The sequence below is a fragment of the Nuphar pumila genome, chromosome 13, assembly GCF_984573655.1.
Source record: "Nuphar pumila chromosome 13, dmNupPumi1.hap1.1, whole genome shotgun sequence".
Taxonomy (NCBI): Eukaryota; Viridiplantae; Streptophyta; class Magnoliopsida; order Nymphaeales; family Nymphaeaceae; genus Nuphar; species Nuphar pumila.
In genome coordinates this window covers 75,602,619-75,626,543 of record NC_143261.1, presented here as the reverse complement: position 1 = coordinate 75,626,543, position 23,925 = coordinate 75,602,619, and the positions used below count along the sequence as shown (strand labels likewise).

The window sequence follows — 23,925 nt, the reverse complement described above, 5'->3', positions numbered from 1 at the left end:
GACCTCCCGTACTATTGTATCATACTTTTCTTCAGGTCTAATTACCAAAGTAAATTTGTGGGTTCTCGATAGATAGCCTATCACGAGGTTTTATAAATGTCTGTATTATGCTTGGCATGTTCGAATACTAAGAATCAAGAAGTCACCTCCAAGATTCATCAGGCAATAATCAATAAGGCATTTATAGTAACTTATAACAGTGAGCCAGGCGAACATACAGGAATAAGGTCTTTCTAGCAATGAGTCTACTCGTAGAGCTTCAACAATAAGTATGAAATTTCAAAAGAATACAGATGCAGAAACACAACACAGACAATCACCAGTTAGGAAATTCTACGATTGAGAATGCATGCCAAAAAAACTATTCTATCACAAAATCCTTATAATTTTATTTCATTCTTACAAACCCATCGTGCGACTTTCCCCTACCTCGGGATGTCGTGCAGCTGCGTGCGTCTACGCGTGAAAATGATACGAGGCTCGGGCCGCGGAGCCAGAGCGGGGGTCCGATGCGAGGTCTGCAACAGTGCTACTCTAATTATTATGCGGAGAAGTAGAAAAATAAGCCTGCCTATAGGAGAAAAAGAGAGGCGGCAGGGGTGTGCCCCTGCTGGCCGAAAACCGAAAAACGACAAGGGGCGGGCCCTTGCCTGCAGACAGCAACGGGGCGACAGGGGATGAGCCCCTGTCGAAAACTACTGAGGCGGCAGGGGGTCAGCCCCTGCCAACGCAAAGAAGCGGCAGGGCTGAGCCCCTGCCGGCAAAATAAATGTGGCAGGGGCTGAGCCCCTGCCAGAACAATCAAGTGGCAGGGACTGAGCCCCTGCCAGCAACAGCCGAGTGGCAGGGGCTGAGCCCCTGCCAGAACCGATTAGGTGGCAGGGGCTGGGCCCCTGCCTGCGTAAATGAAGGTGGCAGGGGCTGAGCCCCTGCCAGTACCGATTAGGTGGCAGGGGTTGGGCCCCTGCCTGCGAAAATGAAGGTGGCAGGGGCAGCCCCTGCCAGAAACGTCAAGTGGCAGGGGCTGAGCCCCTGCCGGAAACATCGAATCGGCAGGGGCTGAGCCCCTGCCAGACCGAGTCAACGAATGGCAGGGGCTGGGCCCCTGCCAGACCGAGTCATGGCGACCCCCAAAATGATGATGGCAACAGGTGCCGCAGGGGTGACTGGACCCCTGCTGGCCCTTCGACAGTCCCGGTAGAAAAAGAAAAATGGCGACAGGGCCCGAGGGCTCCCTGTCGACCCTCCAAAAGGTACAGGGGACGCGGGAGGGCGCGGCAGGGGCCGTGCGCCGCCTGTCGGCCTCCCGGCAAGGCGACAGAGGGGGGGGGGGGAAGGAGAGAAGAGGGAGGAGAAGAGAACGGCGTACCTGGAAGTGGTGGCCGGCGTCGGCGGCGTGCGCAGCAGGGAGGAGACCGGCGCGGAGGGGGGGGCGAGGGCTGCGAGAGGGAGGCGTGACTCCCCTCGCCCTCCAACCTCCCTCAAAAAGGCGCAGGAGCAATCGAAAGGGGAAACCCCTGGTGGGTTTCCCAAACTTGCCCGCACACGAAGGGGAAAGAAAGGGGGGGGGGGGTTGCGGCGCCCGAATGCTCGGGTTTTTCTTTTGAAAACCCTAAAATAAAAAGGGGGCCCGGGTCGGGTCCGGACCCGACCCGGCCCGGGTCCAAACAGATTTTTTTTTATATGGGGTTTTACAAAATGCATCTCCTTTATCCAAACCAAATATTAACTCTTTTAAATCATTTGTTTCCACGGCCGATGGTACATCCTTAGATGTTAAAGAAATAGGAAACCTTGAAAAGATTTTGAGTAAAAAAGAATTTTATGTTCCAAAAATTAGAATTATTCCAAAACTCAATTTTAATTTTTTTTCGGTTTCGCAAATATCTGATCTTGGTTGTAGTGTCTCTTTTTCGTCTACAAATTGCTATATGCAGGATCTTCGCTTTGAGAAGCGGATTGGCAAGGCCATATAAGAGCAAACCTATATTATATGAATTTTTTGTCTTTTCCCTCTAAATCTTTTTGTTATCATGTTCAATCAGAAAATATTATCACTTGGCATAAAAGGCTTGGTCATCCTAATATCTCTAAGTTGTATCTTTATCTTTTCTTAGAAAAAACTTGTAATGAAAAAAAAATTACAGGCAATGACTGTATTCTTAGAAAAATACATTTTGTTCATTTTCAACATAGCAACTTCATTTCTAAAAGACCTTTTGAGCTTGTGCATTTAGATGTACGAGGACCAACACCTGTCATATCTAAGGGAGAATATCCATACTATGTTGTTTTTATTGATGATTTCACTAGATACACTTAGGTTTACTTTCTTAAGTTCAAATCCGATGTTTTTTCTACTTTTGAAGAATTTCATACCCTTATTCAAAATAATATAGCTATTTTTAGATCCAATTTCGGAGGAGAATACATGCCAAATGAATTCCAAAATTATCTCAAACAAAATGGCATTGTTTATCAAAGATCTTGCCCAAAAACACTCAAACAAAATGGTCTTGCCGACATAATGCATCGGCATCTTATTGAAACCACAAGAACTCTTCTCATTTCTAAGAATGTTTCAAAGAATTTTTGGGCCGAAGCCGCTCTTTCCGCAATATATCTTATAAATAGTATGCCATCTTCGTCTTTAAAAAATGTTTCTCTTTTTGAAAAATTGTTCAAAATGTCTCTGGATTTCAAAAGATTAAGAATCTTTGGTTGCAAATGTTTTTTTTTCTTAAGGACAAGATAAACTTTTGTGCTTTTATTGGCTATGGTGAAAATATTATTGCCAATTTCAAAGATATGTTCTTTATCAAATGAAGCTTGCATCAAATATTATTGCCAAGTCTAGATTAACTGATGAAAAGGTGGAGACTCCAGAAGTAATCAATGCTGGGATGAGAGCCAATGATGAAACTCCTTTAAAAGATCCCACTCCTTATCGTCAATTGATTGGATCAATAACATATTTATCTATTACCAGGCAAGATATTGCTCATGCCGTTTACAGTGGAATTCAATTCAAAATGCTCCTACTACTATTCACATGGTTGCAGTCGTGCGAATTGTCATATATCTGAAGGAAACAATAACAAAAAGTCTATTCTTATATTCTTCTTTATCTCTAAATTTAATTGCTTATGCTGACTTTGATTAAGGTGGTAACCACAATTATCGTATTTTTACCACGGGTTATTGTGTTTTTCTTGGATAATCATTAATTTCTTGTAGATGTAAGAAACAATAAAAGGTGTCACTATCTTCCACGGAAGTCGAGTATAGGGCGATGGCCACAACTACAATTGAACTTGTTTGGTTAAGAAGTTTGCTCAAGGAGATGAGAGTCATCATCTCTATTCCTTCAAGGCTATATTGCGACAACAAAAGTGCAATCTACATTGCCAGCAACCATACTTTCCATTAACAAACAAAGCACATCGAGATAAACTGCCGTTATATTCGGAAAAAAATTTTGTGGGGCACCATTCAATTGTCATATGTCACTTCAGAGTATCAGTTTGTAGATTTTTTTTACCAAATCTTTGCCATCCTCCTGGTTCTCCTTTTTCCTAATTAAACTTTTGGTGATCTCACCGTTAGTTTGTGGGAGAGTGTTAAAGTATAGGGTTATCATATATATATACATATGTGTGTGTATATATATATATATATATATTATGTTTTTGTAATATATATTTATACATATATATATTTTTAGTTATGCCTTTTATAATGCCCACTAAGAAAAATTTAGTCTTTTTGTTCCTATGTAAATATACATGTCCACTGGGGACTTTTTCTTTATTCTTTCTTTCTTTTTATTTTTCTTATTTGATTAAGGGTAAAAGAGTCCACCCCTTAGAGTCGTTGGGACCCTCCCCAATGGTAACGGTCATAAATATGACCGTTAGGGAGCTCCCTTTGGTCCCATAGTTGTATAAATAGGGGTCAAAGCCCCCCTCATTCGTAATGCTTTTTCAAGCATTCTCAATACATTGATTCTTTATATTTTTGTTCTCTCTTCTCACTTTGTGTGTGTGTTTGGTGATGTGCCTTTTGAGGCTTATTGTATTTTGCCCATTAGGGGCATGTTGCTTATGTGTTTGTGCCTTCTTTGTAGTCCTTTTGTCACATTTTTCTTGGCACTTGTTTTTCATTACAATTTTATCCTCTCCGATTTGACTATTTGATTTTGGATTAGGTTAAAGTAATTGCAGATATGGAATTATGGGGAATTGGTGTTGACATAGATTCCTGTCATCGAGCTAGGAATATTCTTGGGAAGAAACTGAGGCAGCTGGAGGAAGAAGCATGTAGACTTGCTGGAGTGAATTTTTCGCTTCACAATGCTGCAGATGTTGCTAATATTCTATATAGACACTTGAAGTTGCCCATACCAGAGAGATGCAATAAAACAAAACTGCATCCAAGTACAAATAAGCATTCTTTGGAACTTCTGAGGTATCATATTTTTCTGTGATGTTCTTTTTCTTCTTCTTTCAGTTATAGGTATTTGATGTATAGTTCTTACAACTTGTAGCATGATCCCTACCAATACCATATTAGCTTTTCCGTTTCATATTAAAAATTAGGTCCTATCATCTCCTGGTTCTGCTGTTTAAAAGTTGAGAAGTGTAACATAGTGTATTGTTCTTGTCAGTGCTACCTTTATAGGGGTATTCTTGTCCTTTTAGCAAGGTTGTTGTGGAGTGTGTTATTTTCATCCAGTTTTCTTTTGCTTGTTAGAAAAGGGGGTCAACCCCTTATATTGCTGTAATCTTTTGCATTTTAGTTGAATGAAGTTTCCTCAAGAGTTCCTCTCTATGCTTCTTCTCTTCTTTTATGACATGGTGTCAGAGCCATATCTAAATAAAAAAGTGGGTTGAGTTTGAGCAGCGGAAGGGGAGGAGACTCCATCCTTTGTCATCTGCAGCTCACCTTGGAAGTCGTGCCAGAGTAGTTGATGTCAGCAGGCACCTTGTGTGATTGGGGGCTTCTTTTTTGACTGAGATAGGGATTTGGTAGCAGCCATTTTTAGGAGTTCAACAAATCAAGAATCTTGATTTTTGGTCTTGCATTGTGATGTGGATTTTCTTTTATTTTCTGAAATTAGGTGTCATATGACCAGATTTGCATAAACTGCAAATTCTGATCAGTTTAAGGGTTTTTGATGACCCATGTTGGATGTACCTTGGTCATTTTTTAGTATGCATTCTGCTGATAATGGTCTGGAGGCGAATAGGGTGGATTTGGTGAATTTTACTGAAATCTTGAAGGTGATATTAAAGGTGGTAACCAGTTTTTGTGCTTGCAAGCTGAATTGGGTTATCGTGGGGTCTTGTAGTTGTATATCATTATACTTCATAGTTTCTGGTCACGTGCATTTGTCAGCTCCTCTTGACTGCAGTTTATGAACTGTGTGAAGTGTTTGGCAAAATCTTGTGTAGTATTAATGTTGACAAATTGGTGACAATGTAGCATCTTTGGAGTTTTAGATGCTATATCTTGCTTGTTGGTTCGCTGTGGTGTGTTTATTGCATTGTGCAGCATTCTTGAAAGTTATAGTTTGGATTACTATTGCAAGCGGTAATAGTATTCTAAGGGTATTGACCATGTCAGGTTGCCATAGTGGTCATGATACTTTGATATTTGTTAGTTTTGCATGTTGATTGTGTTTGTGTGTGACTGTTGTCACTGAGATTACCCCATTGCGAGGAGCTTTGTGAGTGGTTCTTGCTCACTATTGGTATTGGTTCACCATCAATGAAGAAATAATACTTGGTGCTAGGTTATATTGGTGTTTTTGGGGTTTTCTTGTAGTAATTATGGTGTGAACTACATAGTGGCTCTTATTTGGTGCTTGGTTGTTGCTAATAGTTTTGGTGGGTCTAAAGTTTCTGTGTCAAAGAATGTGAAGGAGTGTGAGAATTGTAGGGTAGCAGAGAGTCATGTCTTTCCCTTTAGGTCTAGGGCAATTCTATCAGATAGAGCCTTTGATTTTGTTCATTCAAATGTTTTGGGGTCGCTCACTGGCCTTGTCTAAGGGTAATTTTAAATATTTTGTCACTTTTATTGATAATTATACATGATTTACTTAGATTTACTTTATGAAGAACAAAAGTGACTTGCTTGAGATCAATGCTGTGAAAAGCATCAAGGCGTAGCGAGGCGCTCCACCAAAATCTGAGGCGAGGCGTAAGCCTCAAGGTGTAAAGCGTAAGCCTCAAAGTTTTTTTTTAAACTTAAAAAAACTATAAAAAATATCTAAAATTATAAATAAATAAAAAATTCTTTATTGATGAAGCAACAACCAACAACAAATAAAAAATCTCAAATAAATACTGAAAAAATATGAGATTAACATGTAAAAATAACATTAATGCAACAACTTGATGTATGTAAGTATCTAAGAAATAAAACATGAGCATTCATTAAATAAAAAATTAACATTAACAATGAAATGCATATTAGCATTAACAACCAAATGTTTATATATATATATATATATATATATATATATATATATATATATATATATATATATATATATATATATATATATATATATATATATATACAGGGTTGTGACTGCATGTAATTGCATGACTTGATTTCGCCACTAAAAGGGTTTAACTTCACATTCTAGAAGAGATTATTGCTCCTACAAAATTGAATACATTGAACAAGTTGACGCGGTGATATTAATTTTTTGTGAAACAAAACTAATCTCAATGACTTCATTAACGTGGTTGCTTTGAGTGTCTATTAGACTGCAAATTGGTGAACCTGCTACTAAGGGTGTCAATGGATTGAGTATGACCCGATCCTGACACATATTGGATCTTATAGGGCCAGGGTTTGGTTACAAAGAAGGGATTCTGATTAATTATTCAGGTTGGACCCATGAAGTCTGATTATTATATGGGTTGGGTATGGTTTATAAAATTTTATACCAAACCAGGTCTGACTGGAGTTTCGGTTAAGATTCTCAAATTTTCAATGTAAAATAATTAAAAATATTATTTTGCCAGGTATGGATTGGGTCTAGTTTATGTAATTTTTATCGGATCTGGGTATAGTTTTTCTTATAAAAATCCAGTTAAACCTGAATCTTTATCTGATACCTACATTACTTAGTCAGATTAAGGTTTGGACCCACTCATTTTAACATAGGTCCAACTGATGAGTTGTGAAGCCTGATTCAGAGTTTTTGGTCTTGCAGTAAGGGGAGTCCGGGGGCTCCCACCCAAGAATTTTTTTTCTTGGGCTTATGTTTGAGAGCCAGTTTCTTATGGATCATACCCGATTTGTTTAGGTTTAAGGTTGTCGTCCTTGCCTTGTATAAATTCTTTCTTTTCTTTCTTTCTTGTATCTGCCCTTGCCTTGTAGTAAATGCCCTTTTTACTAGCAGTTTAGTTAAAACTGCGTAAAAAAAAACCCTAATTTTTTGTCAAATGAGGGTCAAAAGCCCTCATTTAACTAAAAAATTCAAGGCGTGTACGCCTCGGCTTGAGGTACGCCTCAAGGCGTATGAGGCACACGCATCGGGGCTGTTGCGCTTTGTACATGCGCCTCAAGGCATAAAGCCCCTCGCCTTGAGGCGAGACGCGCTTTTTGCGCCTTGAGGCACGTTTTTAATAACACTGCTTGAGATCTGTAAGAAGTTTTGTGCTATGATAGAGACTTAATTTTGTGCTAATGTTAGAATCCTTCGCTCAAATTGAGGTGAAGAATATATTAATTATTTATTTCAGAATTTCTTGTAAGAAAAATGAGTATTCATAAAAAATCATGTCCGTATACTTAAGGATGAGCAGAAGATAGGAAGAATAGACATTCTGGAAACTATTAGAGCTCTCTTATTTTCTAGTTGTGCCTTATTGAGACGTGGTCTATTGGGTTTGAATCCAGATCTAAATCTATTTGACGTCAGCAGCATATGACGCCTTTTTATGTATTAAGCTGTATTGTGTTCAACCTGACCATATTACCCTTCTTATTTATATTGTTTCTTGTATACTAATCAAGGGTATTTTTGTCATGTAAAATACTTATTGATTTAAAAAGAAACCACAACCCTAATGAGGGTGTGGGGAATTGTTTGCTGCAGCCCTTCTTCTTCCTCTCTTCTTCTCTATATGTTGTTTTCTGGTGCATATCTTATATGGTATCAGAACAGGGTTTCGACTCCTCCATCCGGGGTAGTTAAGAAAGTATTCTTTTCCACCCATCTTTGTTTCCTTCTATTATTTTCCCCTCCTTTTCTTTCTTCTTTCTCCTTTACTCACGTTCTTGTCACTTCTATTCTTCCTCAACATTCTTTTCGAAAATAAGAAAAACATATAGATCAAATATATCGATCAAAGTTTTTTTCTTATTTTCATCTTATTTGCTGATTAATTGTTTTGTCTGAAACTTATCCGAAATATTTGTTCGTTTCAATAAAAAATCCTAGATCGAATTTTGGGTTTTCTTTCTTTTCCTTATTCTGAATATTTGATTTATTTTCTTGATTGTTCCCTTCAAATCTGATTCTATCTGATAGATTTTCTAATCAGATCTGTATTGGATCTGATATCTTTTGGAGCATTCCTTCAAATAATCATTTGTTTATGATTATTAATCATTCTTGTCTTATTGTTGCGCAAGATATTGTAGCCTAAATCTAGATATTGTAATCGTTGATGTCACAATATAAATTCATCCAAAACTGTTGCTCCTAAGTCACCTCCAAGCCTCTTTTGAGAACTCAAATATAATGAGTCTAGGTAATACAAGTCTCCTCTTCTATTGTCAATCCCAATTCTGCTTTCTGAAAGTCGATCCAAAACACAATCCACAGAAAAAAAGATTGCATTACAATTATGCTCTACAATTTGGCCAATAGAAATAAGATGCATAGCTAAAGAAGGAACATGAAAAACTAGAGACATTCAAGTTGCTCCTAGGACAAGCAATGGGAGTGATAGATCCAACTTTGAAAACTCACACAGAGGACCCATTTGGGATGGATGAGGCACTACAAAGGAAGAGGCGGCATGAGAGGACGAGGCAGAGGGCGATGAGGTAATCGGGGAGGTTTGAGTTGCTCCCACTTCCTAGTACACCTCTCATTTCTTATAAGCGCAAGAGAATACCCACATGCTACTTTGCAAGAAACCTAGACATGTTAAAGCAAGCTGTTGGTATGAGGATGATCCCAGGTACGTTGGAGAGCAAAGTTCACAGAATAAAAGTGCACCAAATAAGACTGGAGGATCATGGACTAAATCGGTTTGTTGTTATGCTTCGTGCATTTGTTGTTGATTAATTTTATGTTGGATACATGTTTGTTGTTAGTTTTAGCACTTTATTTTAAGAATTTAGATTATTTTCAAATTATTTGGCATATGTTGTTAGTTGTTTGCTTTGCTTATTCAATTGTTTTTAATATTTGGGCTGGTTTTGTATTGTTCAACATGCTTTTTTTAGTCTATTGCTTACTATTGATTGATTTTATGTTGCATACATTTTTGTTACTATTTTTAGCAGTTCATTTGCATATTTTTTATATGTTTTTAAATTTTTTTAATTAAGGTACCGACTAATCTGCCTAGTCCCGCCTGGTCTTCGACTAGGCTTTTTAGGGGTCCACCGACTTGGCACTGCCTAGCGCTTTTGACTATAGGGGCAACAAATCATACTACTGGGGATAAAGGTAAACTTAAAAACTTGTCTCCTTATTTTGGTAGAGATAAAAGTATCGCCGGAGATGACACTGTTAAAATGTAATCCTTAATCTTGTTATATGTACGTATATATATCCATATATATATATATATATATATAGAGAGAGAGAGAGAGAGAGAGATACACTCTCTCTCTATATATAAATATAAAAATATATATATATATATATTCTCATAATAACCCAAAAAGGGTATTTCTGTAATTTCCTATTTTACGCATATTCCACTTGGAATATGACTGTATTTTTTTTCTTTTTCTTTTTTTCGTAGGTTGTGCCATCTAGGGAAGGCTCCCCAAAGAGTTGTTGGGGAGCCCCCCAACGACTCCTTTGGGAGCCCCCTAGGTGGCTCCTCTTGTGGTGTATAAATAGGGGACTTCCCCTTGTATTTCCTCAAGCTTGTGAGCTCAAGCTTTTCCTATTTTCTAATATATTGTGGCATTTCATGCCTTTGTGCATGTTCGTATTGTTTTATGCCTTTGTGCATATTGATTCAAGTGTTCGTTGAGTGCCTTTATGCACATCTCTTGTGAGGATTTAGTGTTTGTATGCGTATTGCCTCATTGAAGACAATTTTACATACACTTATCACCCCATCGCACACATTGGAAATGCTTTCATTCCCATGTCCAATTCAAATCTTTGTCTATCAAATGTTTTTCTTGTTTCAAACATAAAGGAACCTATTGATGATACTAATTCTTATGTCGTTTTTACTCCTGTTCATGTGAAGGATCTTGATATGCAGAGTGCGAAAATCTCTATAAAAAGAGATTTTGTGTATAAACACAGTGCTAGAAACACGAAGTGTGCACAAAGACACAAATGAGAACTCTCACAAGTGCACAAAGGCACGAATATACATGCACAAAAGCATAAAAAATATCAACTTCAATATATTGGGTCCCAAATGGGGCTTTACAAAAGCATAAAGAAACAAGGGGAGCACCCCTATATATACATGTTGGAGGAGTGGGGGGCTCCAATGTATGTGTTGTGGGCCCCCCCATATTATGAAGGACAAAAAAACAAAAAATAAAAAAGGAAAAACTAAAAGAATTAAAAATATGAAAAAATACAGTCATATTCTCAAATGAGAATATGCGCAAAATGAAAGATGATCGAAATACCCTTTATTGGGTTTTTAAAAATATATTTTTATATATATACTTAGATAGATACATATACATATATTTATCATATATATATATATATATCATATATATATGTATATGTATATGTATACGTATCTCTCCACATATATATAAGAATATATATAAAAAGAATATTACATTTTAACACCCCCTCAAACTTAGGGTGATATAACTGAAAGTTTGCCAAGATGGAAATTAAATCTTGGAGAGCACATCGCTTTGGTGAAGAAGTCTGCCAGTTGATATTCTGATGTAACATATGGAAGGTCTATGGTTCTTCTTAAGTATTCTTCACGAACATAGTAGCAGTCCATCTCAATATGCTTCGTGCACTCATGAAATGTGTGATTTTTGGAAATGTAAATGGTACTTTTATTACCACAACATGGTTTTGTGGGCCCTTGAACTTGAATATTCATATCTTCCAGCAAACTGCGAATCCAAACAATCTTCATGGTAGTAGATGCCATGGCTCTCTATTCTGCTTCTGTGGATGAAAGGGAGACTTTCTATTGTTTCTTGCATCTCAAAGAAATTAAAGATTCTTCTAAAAAAATGCAGAAACTAGTGGTGGAGTAACGGTTATTCGGGTCACCTTCTCAATCAGAGTCAGTATAAACAATTAAATTTAATTAAGAAGAAGATGGAAATATCCCCTTGTTTATTGTACCCTTTTTGTATCTGATGATGTAGAGAATGACTCTCATATGAACTGTTGTAGGTACATGTTGAAATTGACTTGCAACATGTACTGCATGAGAAATATCAGGCCTCGTGATGCTGAGATACGTTAAAGACCCAACCAATTGCCAGTAAGGTGTGGGATCTTTTAGGAGAATCCCATCATCAATCTTCATCTTCGAACCTATTATTTCAGGAGTTTCACAGACCTTGTCATCTGTAATTCTTGATTTGTCAAGAATCTCACAAGCAAGTTTAGTCTTAGACAAAAAATAGCCTTTGTGAGAATAGGCAACTTCAATTCCCCCAAAATATGTCAGAAATCCCAAATCTCACATTTCAAACTTTTAAGTCAAGATAGATTTAATGCTCTTGATTCCTTTGGTATCATCACCTGTTATTAACATATCATCAGCATATAACAGTAATATAACAATCCCTGCATCAGATTTCTTGACAAACAATGCAGTGTCAGTATAGCATGAAGAGAAACCATTTTCAATTATTACATTGTTAAACCTATCGTGCCAAGCTTTGGGAGTTTGTTTCAAGCTATAGAGAGCTTTACGAAGACGAAAAACTTTATTTTTAGGATTTTTCATACCAGGTGGAGCATTCATGTAGACTTCTACCCGAACCCAAGATTACTTTAGTAGAGAAAGGTGAAATTAAAATCCTCAAAGGAGAAAAAAGAAATAGAGCGTTTTAAGAATATTCCAAGAAACATGAGGAATGAGAAATGAAAATTTTCAATATTCTTTCTTGGATTTTTTCATCGGTTGAAACTAAGATCAATGTCAATATTATTAAATTTAAGAAAGCATCAGAAGCTTGGCATTATTTTGAGAAAATGTACACGTCAAGAGACTTGTCTCACAAGTACTATCTCCAAAAAAGGGCTTTGACCAGAGTTACTGGAAGCGTCCCTATAGTAGGGGAAGCGCGCTTCCTCGATACGCGCTTCGGAAGCGCGAAACGTCGCGCTTTCGAAATGCATGGAGAAGCATGTTTCCCTTTTATGGGAAACGCGCTTCCCATTTATGGGAAGCACGCTTCTCCCACGCTTCCCTCTTTTTTCAATTTTATTTTATTTTTCTTCTTTTTTCACTTCCTCCTCGCTTCCTAGGTCGCTTCCGAGACGGTTCGTGACTCGCTTCTAAGTAGTCCCACGCTTCCTGCTTCCTAAATTTTTTAAAGTGCCTTGCTTCCCGCTTCCTCGACTGAAAACCATAGCTTTGACCGTTCAATAAAATGAAATGTCTATAAGGGAATATTTTGCGGAATTATCATCCATATGGGATGAACTCGCTATGCTTGAGCTTAAATGGAGTGGAGAAGCCATTGAGCTCAGATACAAACAATTGGAAGATGACCATTTTTTCAATTTTTTGAATGGGCTTAGACCCGAGTTCGAGCAAATTCGATCATCTCTTTTTTCCTTTGTTTCCCCCTCGCTTGAAGATGTCATTACAAAGCTAAGTGGGGAGGAAACGCGTATGAATACTAGCAAAAACAATATGAGTGTTCTTGCAACTACAACTAATGAAGAAAGTGATGCCGTTAATGTCGTTTCAAGACCGGGGAACAATGTTCGAACTTATAAGCCTCCTCACTTGAAAAATTAAAATCAAGGATCAAGTGGTCAAGGAGGAAGAAAGGACTACAACAAAATTGTGTCATTTTTGTAAGGAACCAGGGCACATCAAACCTGTTTGCCCTAAATGGAAGAAGTTGCTTGCCATGGCCACCACATCTCAAAAGGAAGAAAATGTGACTCCCTCAAATGGAGCTCTTTCTCTACATCAGATTGTGGAAGCGCTTCAATCACTTCTTAAGAGAGTTGTTTCTATAGTAGCTACATTTACCTTTTCTTCTCATGGTATGACCTCTTGGCTCTTAGATTCGGGTGCCTCTTTTCATATGTCCCCCAACATATGTTCTTTATCCGATTTTTTAAGGAATTCATCACTATCTTTTGTTTCAACTGTTGATGGCACTTCTCTTGAAATTAAAGGAACTAGAAATTTTGAAGAAAAAATTTAGATTTATTTCAAAACTAAATTTAAACTTACTTTCTGTCTCTCAACTCTCAGACCATGGATGTGATATAAAATTTTCATCTAATAAATGTTGGATACAGGATCGTCAGTCCGAGAAATTGATTGGGGAAGGCTCTAGAAAAGGAGATCTTTACTATGTGGACTTTCTTGAAATTCCAAAAGATTTTTGTTGTAATGTGCTGCATCACAAAGATATTAATGTATGACACAAGGGACTTGGTCACCCCAATGTCAAAAAAGTTTTGTATCTTCCGTTTGCCAAAAATTTATGTAAAGAAAATTTTGTTTGTAATGATTGCACACTTGGAAAAATGAGAAGTTTGCCATATTATCAAAGATTCATGTTTACTACAAAACCTTTTGAACTTGTTCACTCAGATGTTTGGGGACTGTCACCCATTATTTCAAAAGGAGGGTTCTCTTATTATGTGATATTTGTAGATGATTTCTCTAGATTTACTTGGATATATTTTCTCAATAAACATGAGGTTTTTGCAACTTTTAAATCTTATCATATAAACATGAGGTTGGGTTACATCAAGGATCTGCTTTAAGCCCTTTCCTATTTGCTATAGTGATGGATGAGCTTACGAGATCAATTCAAGAAAATGTGTCGTGGTGTATGTTGTTTGCTGATGATATTGTTTTGATTGATGAGTCTAGAGTTGGGGTTAATGCTAAGTTAGAATTATGGAGACAGACATTGGACTTAAGAGGTTTTAAGTTGAGTAAGAGTAAGACAGAATATATGGAATGTCGGTTTAGTAAGCAACGAAGTAGTGATGGGAGTATAGTGAAGCTTGGTGAGAAAGAAATATCGGTGGATTATTGTTTCAAATATTTGGGATCTATCATTCAAAAGTATGGAGAAATTGATGGAGATGTAAATCATAGGATAAAGGTTGGGTGGATGAAATGGAAAAGTGTAACTGGAGTGTTGTGCGATCGTAGAATGTCATTGCGATTAAAGGAAAAGTTTTATAGGACGACTATTAGGCCCGCTTTACTATATGGTACGAAATGTTGGCCTGCCAAGAGACATCATATTCAAAAAATGAGTGTAGCTGAGATGCATGGATGTGTGAAAATACAATAAAAGATAAGATTCGGGACGAGGAGATACGTAAGAAGGTGGTAGGCGTTGCACCCATTGAAAATAAGATGAGAGAGAATCGTTTATGGTGGTTTGGACATATTCGGCGAAGGCCTAATGATGCTCCAGTTAGAAGGATGAAGAAATGGGAAAATATATTAGTTAAAAGAGGTCGGCGAAGGCCTAATGATGCTCCAGTATGAATGCTTTGAACCTCACCGAGGACATAGCATTGGATAGAAATGATTGGAGGAGAAGGATTCATGTGGAAGACCCAAAATGATTTTCTTTGTTGGTTCATATCGCCGACCCCAATTGTTTTGGGATGAAGGCGTAGTTTTTGTTGTTGTTGTTGTAAATCTTATCATATGATGATCAAGAATCAATTTGACGAAAATTTAAAGATTCCTAAAACCGATTCTGGCGGAGAATGTCTTTTAATTGATTTTAAAAGTTATCTTGAGATATATGGGATAATTCATCAAAAATCCTGTCCCAAAACCTCCCAACAAAATGGTTTGGCCGAAAGGAAACATAGGCATGTTATTGAAACAACCAGAACCCTGCTCATTTCCCAATACATCCCTAAAAGATTTTTGGCCGAAGCCGCTCTTGGATTTGTCTATCTTATCAACTGTCTTCCATCCAAAAATTTAAATAAAATTTCACCATTTGAAATTTTGTATAAAAGAGATCTTGATTATAGTAGGTTAAGGGTTTTTGGGTACAAATGCTTTATTTTGATAGATAAAAATGATAAGCTTTCTCCTAAATCCATTCATTGTGCCTTCCTTGGGTATTTCGAGACTCAAAAAGGGTTATGGTGCTACAATATTAAGAATGATAAATTATGTATCTAGAAATGTAAGCTTTCTAGAAAATGTTAGTGGATTTGAAAATTTTGAATCTCACGAGGAAAATATGGATTATTCATTCTTATTTGATCTATTGTCAACAGATGATGACATCAATGATGAGGAATTCACACCCAGTGAAAATGAAGTAGAAGATGATGGCAACCCTCCTCGGACTTTTATCTATCATGAGGTTGTTAATAGATCTTCTAGAGAACCTGATAGAGACCAAAGCAGTTTTAAAAGTGCTATAGAGAAATATGGTGAGCCTAGTAAAACTATCACTTTGGGTGAAAGTTCTCAAAGAACTGAGAGAATTAGGAGACCCCCTTCTAGATTCATATCTTATAACTCCTTTTCTCCTAAACATAGAGCGTGCCTTAGTGCCATACACTCGTCCGTTGAGCCGAAATTTTTTGAAGAAGCCAAAAAGATGAATGAATGAGTATAAGCTATGGAAAATGAACTAAGGGCTCTTAGGAAAGCTAGAACATGGGAGTTTCCGGATCTTCCTAAAGGAAAGAAGAGTATAGGATGTAGGTGGGTTTTTAAAATCAAAACCAAGAGTGATAGAACTTTTGAGAGATATAAAGCGCGTCTAGTTGCTAAGGGATATGAACAAGAATATGGGGTAGATTATGATGAAATGTTTGCCCTCGTTGCTCGAATGGTTACAGTTAGATGACTTATTACCATCGCATCAATTAAAAAATGGAATATTTATCAAATGGACGTTAAAAATGTTTTCTTAAATGGTGATTTAAATGTAGAAGTTTATATGATTGCTCCTCCTGGTATGGATTCTGCTAATGGTAAAGTTCCCCATCTACGAAAGGCCCTTTATGGTCTAAAGCAAGCTCCCAAAGCTTGGTATGACCGATTTAACAGTTTAATGATAGAAAATGGATTTATTTCATGTTATACTGACACTGCTTTGTTTGTAAATAAATTTGATGCAGAAATTGTAATTTTGCTGCTATATGTTGATGACATGTTAATTACAGGTAATGATATCAAGGGAATTAAAAAGATTAAGTCCACGCTCATTGGAAAATTGAGATGCCAGACTTAGGTTTTCTGACATACTTTCTGGGCATTGAAGTTTTCTCTCATAGAGGATATTTTTTATCCCAAACTAAGCTTGCTTGTGAGATAATTGACAGGTTAGGCATTACTGATGACAAAATTTGTGAAACACCCGAAGTTGTTGGATCCAAGATGAAGATCGATGATGGGATTCCTTTGGATAATCCTACTCCTTACAGACAATTGGTTGGATCCTTGATGTATCTTAGCATCACCAGGCTTGATATATCTCATGTTGTTCACATTGCCAGTCAATTTCAACATGCCCCTACATCAGTGCATATGAGCGTCGTCCTTCGCATCATCAAATATATTAAGGGAACAATAAATAAGGGAGTATTTCTTTTTTCATCCTCTGAATTAAATTTAATTGCATATATTGACTTTGATTGGGGAGGTGACCCAAATAATCGTCACTCCACCACTGGTTTCTGCATTTTTTTAGGAGAATCTCTGGTCTCTTGGAGGTGCAAGAAGCAACAAAAGGTATCATTGTCCTCTACTGAAGCTGAGTATAGAGCCATGGCATCTACAACCATGGAAATAGTATGAATTCGACGCCTGCTAGAAGATATGGGAGTTCATATTCAAGAACCAACAAAGTTATGCTGTGACAATAAGAATGCAATATACATTGTCAAAAATCTTACATTTCATGAGTGCACAAAGCACATAGAGACGGACTGCCATTATGTTTGAGAACAATATTTAAAGAAGGTCATCGATCTTCCATATGTGACATCTGAATATCAATTAGCGGACTTCTTCACTAAGGCGCTATGCTCTCCTAGGTTTAATTTTTTGTTGGGCAAACTTGCGGTCATCACACCGTAAGTTTGAGGGGGGGTGTTAAGATGTAACTCGTATTTGTATATATATATATATATAGTATTTTTTGTAAAACCCGACAAGGGTATTTTCATCTTTTTTATTTTGCACATATTTCAATAGGAATATGTTGTATTTTTATTTTTATTTCTTTTTCTTTTTTGATTCATACCTTGGGGGGGGGGGGGCAATAGAGTCGTTGGGCCCCTCCAACGGTCACATTTGTGACCGTTGGAGCGTTGGAGGGGCTCCAACGACTATGTTGGAGGCCCCTCCAAGGCCTCCTTTTTGGTTCTTTATAAATAGGGGTTTCCCCCCTTTGTTGTATTAAGCTTGTGAGCTCATGCTCCTTCTCTTTTCGAATATAAAGATTCTTTATATGCAATTGTGCATTCTTGTGTTATTTTATGCCTTTGTGCATATTTGTTCAAGTATTGTTTGAGTGCCTTTGTGCACATCTCTTGTGAGGTATTGGTGCTTGTATGCGTATTGTCTCTTTGTAGACATTTTTACATTACGATACAATACTGATAACATTGCTTCTTATTATAACAAAGTCAAGGGTTATTTTGGTATTTTCATATGGTATAAATATGTAGTGGTGGTCTTTATGTTTTCTGGTACATGTAAAAATATATGGGATCCCATATATATATATTCTTTTTGTATGTAAACTGAAATACCCATCAGGGGTATTTCAGTCATTTCCTTTGATGTAATAGGCGCAGTCCAGTAGGGACTGTATTGTTTTTTTTTTTTACTTTTTTTTTCTATTTATTTTCTTATCAATCTAAGGACTGTTGGGGCATTCCAACTAGCTGTTGGACTGCTCCCAACGGTCATATGACCATTGGAAGTAGTCCAACAGCCAGCTGGACTGCCTCCTATGACCCCTCTTTTGTATCCCTTCAACTCTTTTGTGCTTATAAGGGATTTCCCCTTTGTAAAAGTGGTGCTCTTCTAAATATTTCCAGCTCACTTTGTGAGTATATTATGAATAAAATGTTATTTATTTAGTTCTTGCTTTTATGCTTTAATGCATGGTATTGCTCGATTGTTTGTATCTCCTATGTTGACAACTTGTATTATCCCATGGTGGACTTGTGCATGTGCACATTGTGTTTGTGTTATTGTAAGCCCTTTGTGGTTCTAGCTTTTGTTTTTCTGCATATTTCGTGACATGGTATCAGAGTGAGGGATTCTTGATCTTGGTATCTTGTTCGAGTTCGTGCTTCGAAAGAAAATTTTGGATTGATATATATGGCTTGGACTCGAGGCTCTCATATTTTTGTATGTATCTCTTATTTAATTAAAAAAGAGGTATATATATATATATCCTTTGCCATCTATATTGCTGGAAATCATACTTTTCATAAGCGCACTAAACATATTGAGACGGACTGTCATTGTGTTCGCAAAGAATTTGGGGATCCCCCAACGGTTATGTTGTTAAGGGAAAAAATGCCCTTGACAATATAACAAATACCCATTATGACCAAAATATAGATAAAAATAAAAGAAACAATTCCTCTATTGGGTTGTTCCTATTACAAGTGTCAACAAGAGCAAAATACCCTTGAAGGCTAAAACATATTACATTCACAAATATATATATATATAACACTTATTCTAACACACAAGACACACACAGGTTAACAATTGTACGATGGTCCGAGTGGGCACAAACGTAATCATGGGCAACAAGGATATTAGACATTGAGAAAGTTACTCATTTCATTAAATGAAAATTCTATCCAACTGTCACAGGTTATGTTACAAGGGAAGACATAATAAACACCTTAGCACTGTAGCATATAGCATATATATATATATATATATGTGTGTGTGTGTATGTGTGTGTATTGGTTAAGATTTGCTACAGTCGTTTGTATGTGCACATGACCTAGCAAATGGGGCGGAACCCCCTTTGTTTTCATTTCTCACACCTAACACCACAGATGTGATCTACAGGTTTTGTTTAGTGGGAACCGGCTTTTGGATCGCCGGAATCCAGCCTGTATGTTTCTGGTGATCCAAAAATCAACAGCTATGAAAGCATCAATTTTTTCCAACTCATAAAAAAATGTTTTTTTCGTTGGAAAAAACATGCTCGAAAAAACATGCTCCAAGAGTCAATTCCTACTAAATCAAGCATGCTGAACACAGCTATGTGGTTAGATTGTGTAAAAACAACTTGCATCGTGAGATGCAAACTAGATTTTAGGTACAATCGATTGTACCAAATATAAACCCTATATATATAGGGTCTTTCTCTCTCTCAAACACACACATACCCAAAAATTCATTATCACCAAAAAAAATATGATAAGAGGTGAAATGCCTGTTGATGAGGAATATGCCTTGAGACAAGGAATACCCTTCCGTGTGAGGCTTTTTGGCTCATGTAACTGTGTCTCTAATAAGGGGATAATGTGCCTTGGCTGGAGACGGTGCCTCAGTGCTGTCACCTCAAAGTGACTGCCTTTATAAGATATTGATTGCACCCTTTATTGTTTTGGTATTTAATATTTATATATGTAGTAATTTCCTCTCCTTGAAAACTTTGTTTTCACAGGCATGAACATCCTATTGTTTCAGTGGTTAAAGAGCATAGAACATTGGCAAAACTATTTTATGTTACTCTAGGCTCGATCTGTTCTCAGGCAAGGCTCTGTATTAGATCACAAAAGTACAAACTACATGGGCGATGGCTTCAGACCTCAACAGCTACTGGAAGGCTCTCCATGGAGGATCCTAATCTTCAGGTTTTGTTTTTGTGTTATTGTCAGCAGATTCTCCAAGTCAATATATTTATGTCGTATTCTGTATTTGCAGTGTGTTCAACATATGCTAGAATTCAAAACCCTTTCCAATAGCAAGGAAAATTCAAGTATGGAATATGAACTCCATCAGATAAATGCACGTGAATTTTTCATTCCAACACAGGTAAAGTGCTAGTTACTTTTGTGATCTAGGCTAATTTTATTGATTTGTTTGCTTTGTCTGACTAATTGGAATGGCACGCTAGGATGAATGGGTAATTCTTACGGCGGACTACTCGCAGATTGAGCTGCGATTGATGGCTCATTTCTCTAAAGATCCTGCACTGATTGAACTTCTTACGAATCCCCATGGTGATGTTTTCCTGACGATTGCTGCAAGATGGACTGGGAAGCTGCATTCAACAGTAAGCAACAAAGAGAGAGACCAGACAAAGAGACTCGTTTATGGTGTACTGTATGGCATGGGTGTTCATACGCTTGCAGAACATCTTGAATGCAGCGTAGAAGAAGCTGCTGAAAAAGTTCATAGCTTCATGAGTGCTTTTCCTGGTGTTTCATCTTGGCTCAAGGATATGGTTGAGTTATGTTGCCAAAATGGGTAAGTTCTTTTTCAATTCCAAAGATTTATCATGAAATGTAGGATTATGAGGTTGTTGGACTATAGGTTACAACTCCATGAAACTGAATTTCTGTGACATGCTTCAGGTATATACAAACTCTTAAAGGGCGGAAGAGATTTTTACCAAAGATAAAGTGTCAAAATAGTAAGGAGAAAGCTAAAGCTGAGAGGCAAGCTATAAATTCTATTTGTCAGGTAGCAAGGCAGATATGACATAAAACTTTCTTTTGTAGAAACTTTTTTCTTAATATTCTTTATGTTAGAAAATCCATATATTTGTATAAAACATTTCTTGAGTCATTTCTAAACATCTTCACCAGTTATGTAGTGTCCACATTTTTTCACATATTTTCTTTAATAGATATACTTTTTGGGGTTTCCACTTTTAATTTTCATTGCTTAGTTCTACTTTGATTGGTAAAGGCTACTTGGATGATGGTGCTTTATATTGCTCAAGTTTCATCTGTTATTGATTAAGTTTTAATGGCTTTCTAGGGATCTGCTGCTGATATAATTAAGATTGCTATGATAAATATTCATTCAGTCATCATTGAGGGGTCTCTGACATCGAATCTGGATGATTCCATTGCCGCACAATATTCCATGCTTAAAGGTCGATGTCATATTCTATTGCAGGTAAACCCATCCTTGGGATCCCTTCTTTTTTAATAAAGAACTATATTAGCAACTAGGGAAATCTAAACCAACTTGGAACCAGTGTTGTAAGTATCCTAGCGAATTGTACGATATGCTATGATACGTATTGTATCTATGGTGCTTTCCAATACTATACACATCCATATCTCGATACGGGTGTATATCTTACGATCTATGTCACATGGGTGCGGGTGCGGGTGCGGGTGCGGGTGCGAGTGCGACACAGGTGCGGCGCAATTTCAAAAATTTTGGACACGGGGACTCGGCTATATATATATATATATATATATATATATATATATATATATATATATATATATATATATATATATATATATATATATATAGAAGCAATAACATAGCAACAGAAAAAATTTATTAGCAATTTCATTGTCATTTATCAGTACATGAATATATAAAAATATCAAGTTTTTCAGTAGAGAAAATATGACTTGCATATGAAAATATACATCTTACAGGAAGAGGGCACATTCATGTTTCAGTTACCTTTGCTCTGGCTAAATCCTGGTTGTATTGTATTTATATTCCTTTAAATTGATAAATTGAAAGATATTTCAAGAATATAAAATTATGCATATACAACTACTAAGTATTGGTCCTGAACACTGAGGTGAGAAGCAACTTTCTAGTAGGCAGCTCAAGCATTTACGCTCATTTGAAGAATTTGCATAGTATCAAAAGAAGCACAATATATAAAACAAATCACCCTTAAGATAGATGGAGAGAAAGAAACCAGAAGCATCCAGACGTGTATGTGTGTGTTGGTGTGTTTTGGGGAGAGGTGGGGCAGATAAACATTAAACAAGCACTACATGAACCATATGTTTCTGTTTAATAAGTGTATGCCCCATAAAAGCAGGGCCCACTCAAGCAAGATATTGGTAGTGCACACCCTTCCCTGGAGGAATCACGCTTCCCCTTAAAGATCACACATCCCCAATCAAATGGATCAGAGTTGCATAGACTGCAGTTGCATAGACTGTGCAATGCAGTCTGTGACTGTGCACAGTCAAAGACTGTGCAACTGCATTGCAGTCTGGTTATATATATATATTTTTTTAAAAAAGTTATATAAAAAATGATTTTTTTGTTTTTCGTCTTAAAAATAGACATTTTTGGACTCGGTCAAAGTTGACCGAGTCCAAAATGTGGACAGACTTGGCCTCGACTCTTTGACCGAGTCCGACTCGGCGTTGACCGAGTCTGGGCCGAGTCCGAAGCCGCACCCGTGTTGGGGCGTGTCGACTCGGGTGCGGCGCCTCCCTAGCCGAGTCCGTGTGACATAGCTTACGATACACTCCGATACCGGGCGTATCTTAAGATACACTATAAATGCAGTTTAAGTGCACTCATTTCAATTTTTTTTCAAAAACATATAAGGTCCCTTGGAGCTAGTTCATATTCATCCCTATAGATCTTAAGAGTGATTTAGGGAGATTTTTTGCAAAAAAAGGAAGGGAATGATGATGATGATACTCATGATTGACGTTATCTAATTCATTTTCGTTTGAATTTTGAATAAATTTGGTTATGTAAAATTTTTAAGTATTGAAAAAAACACTTTATGATATCATTTTTTTGCTTATGTACAACACTCATTATTATGAATCGTGTGACTTATTAGCTTAGATTCATTATATAATATGCTTATTATTTCATAGTTTGCATTTTTCTTGTTAAATATGCATGCATTTATAGCATATTATTTTGATTATTAAATATTCGATGTCTTATGCATGCCATTCATTGCACATAATTGTTTTGATATGTGATATTAATTTATCGCATGTTATGCATCATTGATTCGTGTTATAAATTATTTTTTGATTTTTTCCTGATTTTTTGGATTTTTTAATTTTTATTTAAAAACAATTTTTTACGATACACTACGACACATATAATATGTTATTTTGGGCCCATCCGATATGGGTTATGATATGCTTTCTACAACTTGCTTGGAGAACCACTAGTGGAAGACTATTTCATGACTTGTAACCTGTGGCTGTCTAAAATGATTCTCATCTGGGTAACTTTTGTAGAACCAGTCTCTGTTTCATCAATTAAACCTTTTAAATTGTGAAAAAAAAAAGAAAATAAAAGAAAGAGGAGACAAGTGGATAATTAGTTAGCTATTTCATAACATGGCAGTTGCTTGTCTGAAGGTATTCTGCTTGGTGATTGATGTCAGGTACATGATGAACTTATTCTGGAGGTTGATCCATCAGTTTTAAATGAGGCTGCGGTTTTGTTGCAAACATGCATGGAAACAGTTGTTTCTCTTCGTGGTTAGAAATTGTTTGCATCTGTTGAGATGTGCTTTTATTCTTGCAACTTGTCTGGTGTGTTCACTAACACA

General features: G+C 36.9%; 1 protein-coding gene across 4 annotated transcripts in view; it reads left to right on the top strand.

The window, feature by feature from the left end:
* The window catches only part of LOC149818751 (MUS308 and mammalian DNA polymerase-like protein), a 117,362-nt gene that overhangs the window by 89,840 nt on the left and 3,597 nt on the right, over nucleotides 1-23,925 (top strand). For 3 of the 4 annotated variants that reach the window (XR_016427135.1, XM_089984582.1, XM_089984580.1), the window contains 7 exons: nucleotides 4,208-4,467; nucleotides 20,065-20,254; nucleotides 20,325-20,435; nucleotides 20,518-20,870; nucleotides 20,978-21,086; nucleotides 21,387-21,527; nucleotides 23,758-23,854. Coding sequence is in view for 3 of the 4 variants with exons in the window: in XM_089984582.1 (XP_089840708.1) it covers nucleotides 4,208-4,467; nucleotides 20,065-20,254; nucleotides 20,325-20,435; nucleotides 20,518-20,870; nucleotides 20,978-21,086; nucleotides 21,387-21,527; nucleotides 23,758-23,854 (1,261 nt within the window). In the remaining variant the exon portion in view is untranslated. The remainder of the gene's footprint in view (nucleotides 1-4,207; nucleotides 4,468-20,064; nucleotides 20,255-20,324; nucleotides 20,436-20,517; nucleotides 20,871-20,977; nucleotides 21,087-21,386; nucleotides 21,528-23,757; nucleotides 23,855-23,925) is intronic. The other variant, XM_089984581.1, reaches the window with a different exon arrangement.